The following is a 13214-nucleotide window of genomic DNA, read 5'->3' as shown; positions in this document are numbered from 1 at the left end:
TATAATTCTGATCTATTTCACTTAACATATTTTGCACTTACAGGTACTCCTGAACTAATCTCACTGACTTTTGTGTAGCACGTTCCTTATTAAAAATCCCATCAGTCAAGCAAATTTGCAAGTAAGTTCCTTCTCTCTTGTCCAATTAATTTTTACACTTAGCACTTTCAGAGTTCTAACATTAAGTCAATATCCTCGTTTTAGCTTATTTATTTATTTATTTAAGAAAGAGAAAGAGAAGGGAGGTAATAGAGGGGGAGGGAAAGAGAGAGAATCTTATGTAGGCTCCACACCCAGCACAGAGCTAGATCCACGATCCTGCGCCATGACCTGAGCTAAAATCAAGAGTTCCACACTTAACTGACCAAGCCACACAGGAGCCCCTCAATACCTTCATTTAGAGAAGACGAAAATAAGACTCAAGAGAGTTTAAGTGTCTTTTCTTAAGATTACAGAAAAAATTAAGTTCAGATGTAGGACTACGTTCAGGTTCTTTCTACTCTTTTTCTTTTTTTCCAAGATTTTATATATTTTACAGAGAGAGCACAAGCAGAGGGTGAAGTAGGCAGAGAGAGGTAGAAGCAGGTTCTCCATGGAGCAGGGAGCCCTGACATGGGCCTCGATCCCAGGACCCTGAGATCATGACCTGAGCTGAAGGCAAATGTTTAACCGACTGAGCCACCCAGGTACCCCAAAGTTCTGTCTACTCTTATTCTACCTCAGTCATTGTATTTTATTGCTTTTCCTTTCTGTATATGCTTATAGGTAGTAAAGGAATCTTACAATATTAGACATTTGTACTATATCTAATATGAAAAGCTCAAAGAAATTAGTACTACTTACATTACTTTCTGGGTCTGATAATATGGCAGATGCCAAGGCTGCAATATGCATTTTCTTCTCCTGTAGTTTCTTCCTTCTCTCAATCAAATGTTCTTCTAATGTCAGTTCTCGAATGGGATCTTCAACGATTTCTGAAAGAGATTAGATATCCCCTCTTAAACATTTCTTTATTTACAAGTATCCAAGAACCTTTATCAATACAATATTTTCTATAGTGATAGATAATAATGATGGTAACTTTTACGGAGTACTTGTCACGGGTCAAGATTACTACATATGATCCTCGCAAAAATGCTATGAGGCAGGTACAATCATATCCATTTCAAACATAGAAAATGAGGCAAAGGGAGTGTAACTTGCTTATATTCATAAGTCTGGTAGAAATGGAATTCAAAACTCAGGTAGTCTGACTCGAGAGCTGATATTCTTAACTACTATGCTAATAAACTTATAATAACTGCCATGAATTGGGGCACCTGGGTGGCTCAGTGGGTTACAGCCTCTGCCTTCGGCTCAGATCATGATCCCAGGGTCCATGAGCTCCGCATCAGGCTCTCTGCTTGGCAGGGAGCCTGCTTCCTCCTCTTTCTCTCTCTCTCTGCCTGCCTCTCTGCCTACTTGTAATCTCTGTCTGTCAAATAAATAAATAAAATCTTTAAATATATATATATAATAATAATAATTGCCATGAATTACAGGAAAAAGCAAACTGATTTTGTTTTTTTTAAAAGTACAGTACAGTCTCCCTTGTTTTCAACTCTCTGCAGTCCTTTGCACTTCAGAACATATGTCAATCTTAAGAAATTGATAGAGAACTAGATCTAATCAATACACAAGCATAATCTCTAATAAGCCTATGAAGGATGACTGAAAACAACTGGTTGACCTGTAATCTCATTTATACCATTAATGAGGTTTGCTAAGCTAAAGTAAAATTTAACCAGGTTGTTCTACGGCAAATTCCAAACAAATATAATGTCAAACCATATATTCTTTCAGTTTAACTTTGATTGCAACTGTCTTACCTATTAGAAACCCACCTTCAATTATCTAAGATAGACATACATACAGACATACATAACTGCTCTAAGAAAGAAGTGAAATGATTTCATATCACAGAATCAATTTGTAATTTAAAGCTAAAAAGTTAATATTATTAAGTAAGTCCTTCACTTAAAATTAAGAAGAATTCAAAATGGTAATAATTTACAAGACTCTTCATGCATGCCTAGACATTACAAACATAACTGCATAAAATTTTCCATAATAAAGAGCAACAAGGAATCAAATTCCACAAGGTAAGACTTTCAACATGTGGGAAAATGTTCAAAATGACCTTGAAATGACCAGTAATTTAAAATGCACATTTCAGACTTTATCTAAAATTAAGTTACATTTATTATTAGGCAAAAAAGGTAATTCTCAATTAACAATTTAGTAACTTCAAAAATGCATTCCATTACCTTCCTCGAGTTCCAGCTCTTCTTCTTCCTCTTCATCTTGCTTACTGTCTATAACTGTATGGAAAACACGTATATTTATAAAATCTGAGCGCTTGCTTCGGCAGCACATATACTAAAAACTCTGACAATATACTTAAGTGATAAAAATACAGAGAGAAAAGCAGGAAAGTGATTACCATAAAATCTGGAAAGTAGTTAATTTTGTGAGGAGGAAGCAATTCATGATTGAGGGGATCAAAAAGGAAGTTTCTGGGCGCTGGCAGCATTTCTATCTTGCCCAGATAGCAGTTTTATGGGTGTGTTTTTTGTGATAAACCACATAACTTTGCAAGGCAACTCTGATTTCTAGACTTTTGTGTATTTTACTTCACAAGAAAAAGATAAGAAAATGTAAGAAAAAAAGGTTAATAAAGGATAACTAATATTCTAATTATAGAAACAAGAGTATTTGGTGAAAAAAAAAACCTCTGAAAAGAAAATCACCTCAACACTGCAGCCTCAGCTATACTGACACAACAGATATGGGAGATAACCATCTGTATTTCTGGCCAAAATCATCAAGCTTGCTATATGACTAACTGCAGCGACCTCCTATTTTGTAGGTAAAAGCAAAAAATAAAATTAGATCTCAAGTGGAAAAAAAAAAAAAGTGATGATATTAGTAAAGAGCTACAATGTTTACTAATACAGAGGCTGACTGATTAGATTCACCTGGCTTCTCCCTGGTCTGCGGGATTATACCACTTTTATCCTTGATAGGAAGTAAGTGAATCAGTTCCTTTTCTGGTGCAGTTTGCAGAGTTCTTGGTATTTTTTCATATTTATCTATAACACGCTCATGCTTTCGTTTCTTGACGTGAACAGGTTCACTGCAGGAAAGAAAAATTCCAGTTTTAGTGTATTTACAAAGGAATCTAGAGATTATTTTAAAAGTACAGAAAAGTAAACTACTAGCCAAACCTCCAATAGGTATATAGAAAATAAAAAATAAAAAATAAAAAAAATCAGTACATAGATACTAGCACCAGACCAGGCACATAGTAGGCACTCAAATTAACTAAATGAATAGAAGAATTGTACAGTCTCCCCCGAAGACTACAGCTGCCTTCAGATACAAAAGAGAAGTGAAAGCTACAGCAGATTCTTTTTGAAAACTATTCCACAAAGCTAAGGGTGACATCATGCTGTTTTACTTTCCCAAAAACCCTGAAACTATTGCATGGACTTCGGAGTTAATAAGATCTAGGTTTAAACTGCAGATCCACTAGTTGTGACTGCAGGAAGCATCGGTTTCCTCTGTAAATGGAAATAATATGTCCCCAACAGGGTAACAAGGACTGAAATCACAGCCATTAAGAACTCAGGACTGTTCTGTCGATTCCCCAGAGAACTACATTCTTCCCCCAGGACACTCTACTTCACTATTCAGACTCAAAAGAAATGAAGATATACACTAAATAAAATCAGTTTGCTTTGGTCATGAACTTCCTTTATTTAGGAAATAAACTGAGTTACTCCCTTAGGCTTCGAGCTGAACATCTTGCACTACTACTACTAACCACCTAACTAAAATTCAGAATCAAGTTTTTAATACTGAAAGGATGTCAATGTTTATAATCTAAAGGAAGTATTACCTAGAAGAAAGATCTCTCGTTAGAAAAGATGCTCTTTGTCCTAAGTCTCTCATTAACTGCAAGTCATCTGCATCCATCATATCCAAAGGAAGGGCTTCCTCTTCTTCTTCCTCTTCCCTCTCAATCCTTTTACCTGTTCCAACAACAAAAACAAAGTCAGAAACTGGTATTTCAGGTATAGAACTCTGTGTTTTTGTGTTCATAAGAGGAAAGTTTATGCTTTTCTAGTACAGTCAGCCTGGTGTTTCTAAAGAGGAGCACTAAAGACATGCTGGGCCAGACAGCTCTTTGTTCTACCTGGATGTCTTAAGCTAGGCAAAACGCTAGCATCTCCAACCCCTGAAAACTAAATGTCAGGAGCCTTCGCAGGTCACTGTCGCAACGAAAAAATAAAATGCCTCCACACAGTCTGCAATGTCTTTCTGAGCATGTGAGAACTGATGACTAGCTGCTTCACTCCTTCTTTTTTTTTTTTTAAGATTTTTTTTTTTTTTTTTAATCAGAGAGAGAGAGGGAGAGAGAGCGAGCACAGGCAGACAGAATGGCAGGCAGAGGCAGAGGAAGAAGCAGGCTCCCTGCTGAGCAAGGAGCCCAATGTGGGACTCGATCCCAGGATGCCAGGATCATGACCTGAGCCAAAGGCAGCTGCTTAACCAACTGAGCCACCCAGGCGTACCTGCTTCACTCCTTCTGATCCCTGCTGACTTCCTTTCCACTTCAGCCACCCCCTCTACAATCCTCATCCCAAACCTTGGTGCTCACCCCAGGCCTTGACCACAACCGTTTGTCCTTCTAGGTCTCATCTGGTTACTTCCATTGCATTTCTGTGACCCATATATAGGTCTTCTATCCTCTAACCACTCTACTTCTATCTTCCATTGTGTTCTACACTCCGAACTTCCACTGCATGGTTATCATTTCAACTGCCCTCTTGCCAATATCCTCAAACCCTTCTATGGTTTACGCACTTACATCTAACAAAACCCCAACTGATCACTCCATCTTCTGTCTGTCCCTCATTCTCTTTCTCTTTTTTAATATAAAAATGAATGTCGACTAAGTGCCAAGCACTGCCTTAGCAGTTGCTAAGGATTCAACCATGAACAAGACAATCTTAGTTCCTTAACAGAACCTATAATTCTCCCTGATTCTTATAACACTAGTAAATATACAAAGGTACACACTGCATAGAAAAGAACCCCTACCTACTTTAAGTGAGCTTCCCATTTCTCAACAGTGACCAGCAGCTGGTTTATTTCGCTGATCAGCTTTCTCTCTTCCTTAGACTTTTCAAATCTTGTCTCTATCATCACACTTCTATCCCATCACCTGCCTCACTTCGTAATCCTCCGAGGATCTAGCTTCCTCTGTCACTGAGAAAAGAAAAGCCAGAAGCTAGAAACTCCTGCAATTTCCCACATTGAATTCAACAACATCGGCCTCCATCCCTTCTGTTTTCCTTCTCATAACTCTGTAAGAATGCCCCTCCTCCTGGGCTCTGGATCTCAGAACTTCTTACCTTCTCTTATCTTGTTCTATGATTTAAGCCCTCTCTCCCTTGTACCTTCAAACTGTCTAGTCCATTAAATTCTTTATATCAGCATTTTAAGACAATCAAGTCATTCCCCAGTGGGCAATTTGTCAACCTTCGCTTCATAGATCATATAGATCACACTGATGGACTATAGCTCTGTCAGTCTTAACAGCTGTATAGTATTCCACCATAAACAACATTATGTCACTTAATATTTCCTGTTGATGAACATCTTATTTTCAATTTTTGATCATTATTAATAACGTTTTTTATTATTATTTTATTATTTTTTTGTTATTATTAATAACATTGAAATGAGCATACTTGGAAATATATTCTTGGCAAATATTTTCAAATATAATCATAGACTGAATTCCTAACAGTCTTACTGTTAGGTCAAAGGAAAAGAATTATCTGAAAATCTTTTTGTGATACTGTATTTGAGTTTATATATATATTTTTATTCAAATGGTATAAGCATCTCATACATGTGGCAAAAGTCTATAATTTCAAGTGAGTGAAAGCATCAATACACACTACTTTTCACCTTTTTTTTTTAATTAACTATTTCGTAGACTATTTTATGTTGAGACAAAAAGAATTTCCTTCTTTCTTTAAACATCCTTCTGATTTCTAACACTTACAGTTCTGGTTTTCTTCCTAATTCTCCGGCTCCTCCTCAAACCTCATTACATCACATTATTCTTCCACCCATTCCTTAAACGCTGGGTTCCTTAAAATTCTTTCTTGACTCTCTTGTTCTCACACTACACAGTCTTCACATTGACTTTACCAAGTCTAAAGCTTCAATTACCATCTACGTGCAGATAATTCCCAAAGCTGTTCTCTCTAACTCAGATACTCATACCTTACCACCTGATAGACTTCATTTAGATGCTCAGCATATAAAAATAAGCATTTTACTTTTTATATATAATTATAACATATCACATTTTTAAAAATTCCACTGAAATTTAGATAGAAAAGATCTTAAAAAGCATGTAACTCAAGCAACATTTCTTTTTTAAACAGATTAAGTACCTGGAGATCAAGTGACCAACTAAGGCCTCTTTGCTAATAACAAAATTAAGGCAAAAACCCAAGTTTTCCCACTTCCAGTCCAACCACCTTTTTATACATCACAATAATATGTAGCCAAGAGATCAAACTAAATAGGTCAGACTTAAGAAAATGAGATATACATAGGAAGACTTAAGTCAGGTACGATCAAATATAAATATATACCCTGAAAGTACCAGAACATTGTAGAGGAACCGGTCTGACTCAAAATGGTCAGAATCCTTACCCATTTTTGAGTGCTTGGGAGTTCTTCGATAGTTTTCCAAAAGATAACCCTGACAGTTACAGCTCAATTTCACTCCAAGTTTCCACATGAAAAGAAAGCCGAAGCTGAGAAAACTAAGTGACCCTTGGCAACACTGTCAAGGATGCCCCAGAGAAAGGCTATGTTCTTACCTAAGCTGACTGCCAGTGAATGAGAAGAAAGTGGCAGCTCTGGCTTGTTTCCCAACAGTTATTTACACATCTACTCTCACTCTGTTTTCCCAAGTATTCTATCTTCAGACCTGCTTTCTAAACAAACTAAAAGCAGAGACTAGCTCTCTCACAGTGAATACCATCCTGTAATGTTTTCTCACACGGACTGTGATAAAGCACATCGGACTACTACCCTTACTTACTCTTGGGAAGATCTGGAAACAAGACTGATTACTAGAAAGCAATGTTATTTCATGAACATTTTAGGACAAATCAAGAGAAACTACAGGACATGAATGCTTTCGCAATTACCTGGTCGTATTTTCTTTGGGTCCTCCAGTGGCATCGGTTTCTTAGACACAGCATCTTTTACAGCTTGTCTTAGTTTCCTCTGTTCTTTCCGGTACTTCTTGAGAGTGCTTTGTTGTTTAAATTGCTTATTTTTTAGCTTGTTTTCAAGTTTGACTTTACTAGTTTTTAGTAACTTCCGAAAGCTTGGGACCTGTTTTTTATTTCTTCTCTAGAAAACAACAAGAGTACAGCATACCAGAAATTTAAACTGCAAACCCAGAACAAAATGCTGTCTTTAAAGTAAGTGACATTCGGGGCACCTGGGTGGCTCAGTGGATTAAAGCCTCTGCCTTCGGCTGGGGTCATGATCCCAGGGTCCTGGGATCGAGCCTCACACTGGGCTCTCTGCTCTGCAGGGAGCCTGCTTCCTGCTCTCTCTCTCTCTCTCTCTCTGCCTGCCTCTCTGCCTACTTGTGATCTCTGTCAAATAAATAAAATCTTTAAAAAAAAAATAAAGTGACATTCATACATCGTGTTACTGCTTGCTAAGTCCTCCAACATATTTGATTCCAACATCCCCGTTAAGCAGTGATTGCTGCTACCTTCAAGTAACTGATGACAAAGCTAAGGCTGAGAGAGATTATATGACTTGTCAAAGACTCTTAAACTAAGGAGGGCAAACGGAATTAGGATCTGTGGATTTCGACGCTTGCTGGTAACAACTAATTGAGAAATTCAAATCCCAGCTCTTTTTCTTTGAGAAGCGGGGCAAATCACTTACTTTCTTATCCCCACACCCGTCAGGGGGAAAAAATGGACTCAACCTGCGTCCCATGACTCACATTATAAACTCGCTGGGAGCAGGACCCTGCCACATTTCTAAAATAAAGGATTCGAAAGATGGTCTCGAAGAACCCTTTAATGTCCGACACCCTACAGGGAGAAGACTCCGTGCTTGTATCATCGCGGCCTCCTGAAGCCGAGCGCGAGCACGGTAGGCGATCCCGATCTAAGTGCCGGGAGGCTGGCAGCGCACAGAAGGGAGGGAGCCCCGAATCCAAGCCACCGCCCCCTATACAAGGTCAAAAACTCGCCGAAAAGCTACACCAGGGGGCCTAAGCCGCGGAGATCGGGCTCCTCAAGACACTTACCGCTTTCATCCTTAAATATGATGAGTCCCAATCCTACAGCTTCCCCGGGGATAAATGTAATCCAGGGATCGCAAGGCTGTAACTAACACACGTGCCCAAAGCCCTAAACTGCGCCAGGCGGAAGCTACCCCTGGCCCCTCCCCATCCTCCGCCGCCGGAAATAGAAGTGGGACTTCCGCGCCCAGACTCGGCCGCGCGCCCTCTCGCGGCACCGGGCGGGTGGCACGCCGGTGAACGCGCCTGTGAACGTGCGGTGTCCCTGAGCCGCGCTTGCTGAAGGCGGGTGGCCCCCGGGGAACTTCATAAGGTCTGTGATTCCTGTCCTGTCGCTCAACTTCCTTTAAAGTCCTGGGGAAGTCGGGCTCCACCTTTCAGGACGAAAGGGCTTGCTTTTTATCAGTCACCTCCCAGCACATCGTGCCTCTCCTCACGCAGCGTCTCTCATCTTTCTGTCAGAGATACTGACCTTTGCAGTTGGTTTTCTTCCATCGAGGCTTGAGGGCAGGAAAGGCGTACTCCTTTTGTGTCATGCCTGCCCCCTCCACGGGCTCTCTGGGCGTGTTTGTGGAATGGCGAATGACTTCTCACGACCTTCCGGAACTCGAAAGTCTCTCAATTCTTTTTTTTTTTTTTTAAGATTTTATTTATTTATTTGACAGAGAGAGATCACAAGTAGGCAGTGAGGCAGGCAGAGAGAGAGGGAAGCAAACTCCCTGCTGAGTAGAGGGGCCTTTGCGGGACTGGATCCCAGGAGTCCAGGATCATGACCTCAGCCGAAGGCAGAGCCTTACCCCACTGAGCTACCCAGGCGCCCGTGGAAAGTATCTTAATTCTCAATATTTTATTCTGAAACGTTTCTTGTCATTTCAACCATTGTCTGATAAAGAGGTATGTCGGTGAGACTCTGCATTTCAATATTTTGCAACTATTACCTGTGTGTAAATTTTTGTCTGATTAATTCCAGCAAAGTCATTAATTCCAACAGGAAGATGTAGGTACTGCAAAAATATAGTTTTCAAAATGTTTGTCCCTCAAGGACCTTTTTTTTTTTTTCCTGAATAAGGATTTCACTCCAGTTTATTTTTTAAAAAAATAAAGCCTGTGATTCTTGAGCACACCTCCCAACGGACTTAACGACCCCAGCAGCCCTAAGCCAGGTGGGAAAAGCTGGAGAGAGAGGCCCAGAAGTGTGAGCTTCCTGGTGGGTGTTAGTGTTAAATAGATTGGGAAGAAAACTGCCAGTTTCTGGGTTCCCCTTCAGAGACCAGGAATCCCATCCTATCTGGAATGATTTCCCTCCCTTCCAAGTTCACCAGTTTGGCCCGTTGTTCTCTGTCCTTCCACGTATACTCAGAAACAGCAGAGCCTGTCCCACCGGAGTATTACTTCATCAAACAAACTGAAAACATTACGCTGTGCTCTTCCCATGTGCCAAAATCCCTTACCAAACAGCAATTTATCTCTGGTCACTCCCATCCTTCCAGCCTTCCCTCCAGTCTCTCCACGGGTGAGGCATCCCCACTTCCATTCAAAACCAGTTTTTCTCCCAACTTTATCAGACTCCTGTACCACTAATTACCACTTCTCTGTTTTCCTTCTCCCTTGGATCCTTCCCCTCAACCCATTAGCACATTCAAATCTCTTCCATAACTTTCTTTCTAATGAAAATCTTTTTTTTTTTTTTTCAATTTACTTATTTGAGATAGATAGAGAAGGAATGAGTAGAGGGGAAGGGCAGAAGGAGAGGGAGAAGCAGATGCCCCGCTGAGCAGAGAGTCTGATGCCAGACTCCATCCCAGGACCCTGGGATCATGACCTGAGCTGAAGGCAGACACAAGCAACTGAGTCACCCAGGCGCCCCTGACTCTATCTCCCTTTTAGTTACTGTTTCATTTTCCTCCTTTCCTGCTTCTCCTTATTTAAAAAACAAAAACAAAAAAACTGGTATTCCGATGTCTTCACTTCCTCTTTTCTGTTATCATAGCCCAAGTTTGTGCTAGCTTCTTGAGGAATTAAATCATATGTTTGGCCCTTTCAAGTTTATAATCAGCTTGAATCCCTAGATCATTTTGCAACAACTGTTGCCAATCTAAATCCCTCCCATCTTGAATTTGAGCAATTATTTGAACATAAACTTAAAAATGGAAGTTTACATGATTTCTACTAAACATGTTAAGCCTCTGCCTTTGGCTCCGCTCAGATCATGATCTCAGGGTCCTGGGATGGAGCCCCCTCATCGGGCTCTCTGCTCAGCAGGGAACCTGCTCCCCACCCTCTCTCTGCGTGCCTCTCTGCCTACTTGTGATCTATGTCAAATAAATAAATAAAATCTTTAATGGCTTCTCAATTCTATGTTCTCCAGCTTTGTGTCATTTCCCACTAGTTCAACCCACTGCTAAACTCAGGGTTTTGGGCCTTCTTGGATCCTCCAGAGCTTTCCTGAACATTTGGGCTAAGAGAGGTCACTGGGCTACCCCAAACTATCTTCACAAGTATTATATGCAGAGATTCCTATGAGCCCTTTAGAGCAATCTATTAAGAACCCATCTAGATCTGCCAACATTCCACTGTCACTCTCATTGGGGTCATTAAAAACCTCCAAATTGTTTTTCTAAGTATGCACTAAGCTATATCATTTCTTTTTACTCTTTTTTTTTTTTAACCTCACTAGTTCTCTACTACATTTGATGCTACACATTTCTTCTTTCTCATATTACAGTGTCAGTGTCCTTGGCTTTCCTAACAACTTCTTCCCTGGGTTCTTGTCCTACCTCCATTCTTTCTTCCTCTTGCTTTTTCAGTGTAGGTGATTCTCAGGGTTCTGGCCTGGGCCCACTTTTCTACTTCTCATTCTACTTGCTCTTCCAGTGTGATCTCATTCATCTACATATTGCAAAAAGATTTCCAAGTCTTTTGTCCAGTCCATACCTCTCCCTCCAAGCTTCCTTGTCATAGCTACCTCCTTCTGGACATCCCCACATGGTTACCATGGAACTTCAAATCACCATGCTCAAAACCAAACTATTTTCTTCCCTGGGGCCTTTTCCAATATTCCCTATTTTATTCATTTACCCACAGCTAGAATTCCAATACTCCAGAGATCTTGGGATACAAGCTAGGGCTTTCTTGGCCATTCTCTATAATAAACGGATTTTTTAAATGTCACTAAATAGGCATAGAACAGTAAGACTTCTGGTGTTCCTGTCCCACAAGATAATTCATATAAGTTGTAACAAGGGACCTTGAAACTAAAAGCATAAAATGGCTCAAAAGAGATGTTGTATTTCCTAAAGAGGAATTACTTTATGGTGCCAAATTATAAATGTAAATCTCCAAAATTCAGACATCAAGAATTTAAAAATATATATGTCAGGGGGCGCCTGGGTGGCTCAGTGGGTTTAAGCCTCTGCCTTCGGCTCAGGTCATGATCCCAGCATCCTGGGATCGAGTCCCATATCGGGCTCCTTGCTCGGCAGGGAGCCTGCTTCTCCCTCTGCCTCTGCCTGCCTCTCTGTCTGCCTGTGCTCACTCTCTCTCTCTCTCTCTCTATCTCTGACAAATAAATAAATAAAATCTTTAAAAAAAAAAAAAAAAGGACAAAGCTCATATAGAAGGGATAATGCTTTCTGAGGAAGATCACACAGGTAATGCAAATAATTTTCATTGTGGCCCATCAGGAAATGAAGTTAAAATAGCTAATAGCAATAATTACAGCTAATGATTAATTATGGAATTAAAATTGTAAACAAAAGACTGATGCCAAAAAAATAATAATCTAGCAGGTTTTGTTGGTGTCCCGTCAACATCCTCTCAGCACTTACTTCACACATGCAGAAAAACGTCCTCTTTAAGTGTTTACAACTTTTAACCTGAAGACTTTTTCATGAACCCTGCAAAATAGGTCAGAAGTGCCAAAGAATTTTGACTCCTGAGAGCAGTCTTCAACCAGTGATAAATTGAAGTTGAAGGATAAATTGTGGAAGGCTGAAAAATGTCCTCCAAAATATTTGGCCCTAAGCCCTAAAGCCTGTGAATATTACCTCATATGGCCAAAGGTGTGAATAAGGATCTTGAGATGGGGAGATTATCCTGGACTATCCTGGTAGGCTCCAAATGGAATTACATGTGTCTGTATATAAGCTTGGAGGAGAGAGATTAGAAGAGGAAAAGGCATTGTGACTACAGAGCAGAGATTGTAGTAATGTAGCCACAAATCAAGTAATGCCCCAGCACCAGAAAGGGCAAGAGGCAAGAGACAGATCCTCCCCGAGATCCTCTGGAGGGAACACAACTCTGCTGACAGCTTGATATCAGTGATAATGATTTCTGATTTCTGATCTCAACTGGTGAGAGAGAGTTTTGTAGGCACCTGACTGGTTCAGTCGGTAGAACCTGAGACTCTGGATCTCAGAGTTGTAGGCTTGAGCCTCACATTGGGTGTAGAGATTCCTTTAAAAAAAATAAAAAATAAAAAATAAAAATAAAAAAACTTAAAAAAACTTCTATTGTCTTCAACCACCAAATCTGTGACAATTTGTCACAACAGCCATTCTACTTGCTCTAATACACTAGTATTTACACTAATCAGCATGCTAATGTTCTCATTCCACAGAAGTAGGATGTCTCTGAGGCATCTTCCACATTGTCTCCCAGAGATCCACGGAAGGAATGAGCTCCACCTACAAAGCTGACCTACTCATCAGCCTACTCTTTCATAGTCCTTTTCTTCCCCGTCTCACTTCCCCACCCTTCTATCAGTGGTCTCTGGACTCTTCTTTAAAATAAACCACTTATACTTAAA

General features: G+C 40.1%; 1 protein-coding gene and 1 long non-coding RNA gene across 3 annotated transcripts in view; one reads left to right on the top strand and one right to left on the bottom strand.

The window, feature by feature from the left end:
* The window catches only part of NOC3L (NOC3 like DNA replication regulator), a 26855-nt gene extending 17840 nt beyond the window's left edge, over positions 1 to 9015 (bottom strand). The window contains exons 1-6 of one of the 2 annotated variants that reach the window (XM_045068964.1): positions 8880 to 9015; positions 7284 to 7491; positions 3941 to 4073; positions 3018 to 3175; positions 2307 to 2360; positions 844 to 974 (exon numbers count right to left, since the gene is read on the bottom strand). In XM_045068964.1, the coding sequence (XP_044924899.1) occupies positions 844 to 974; positions 2307 to 2360; positions 3018 to 3175; positions 3941 to 4073; positions 7284 to 7317 (510 nt within the window). In that variant the 5' untranslated portion in view covers positions 7318 to 7491; positions 8880 to 9015. Of the gene's footprint in view, positions 1 to 843; positions 975 to 2306; positions 2361 to 3017; positions 3176 to 3940; positions 4074 to 7283; positions 7492 to 8413; positions 8550 to 8879 lie in introns of those variants that run through there. The other variant, XM_004749636.3, reaches the window with a different exon arrangement.
* Positions 8574 to 13214, top strand: LOC123388742. Its single transcript, XR_006603263.1, has 2 exons — positions 8574 to 8720; positions 13026 to 13214. It is a non-coding gene; the product is annotated as an uncharacterized LOC123388742 (long non-coding RNA).

The sequence above is a fragment of the Mustela putorius genome, unplaced genomic scaffold (genome assembly GCF_011764305.1).
Source record: "Mustela putorius furo isolate JIRA1106 unplaced genomic scaffold, ASM1176430v1.1 tig00003909_pilon_pilon_pilon, whole genome shotgun sequence".
NCBI classification, from domain to species: Eukaryota; Metazoa; Chordata; class Mammalia; order Carnivora; family Mustelidae; genus Mustela; species Mustela putorius.
The sequence above is the reverse complement of the archived record's forward strand: the minus strand, read 5'-3'. Positions and strand labels throughout refer to the sequence as shown.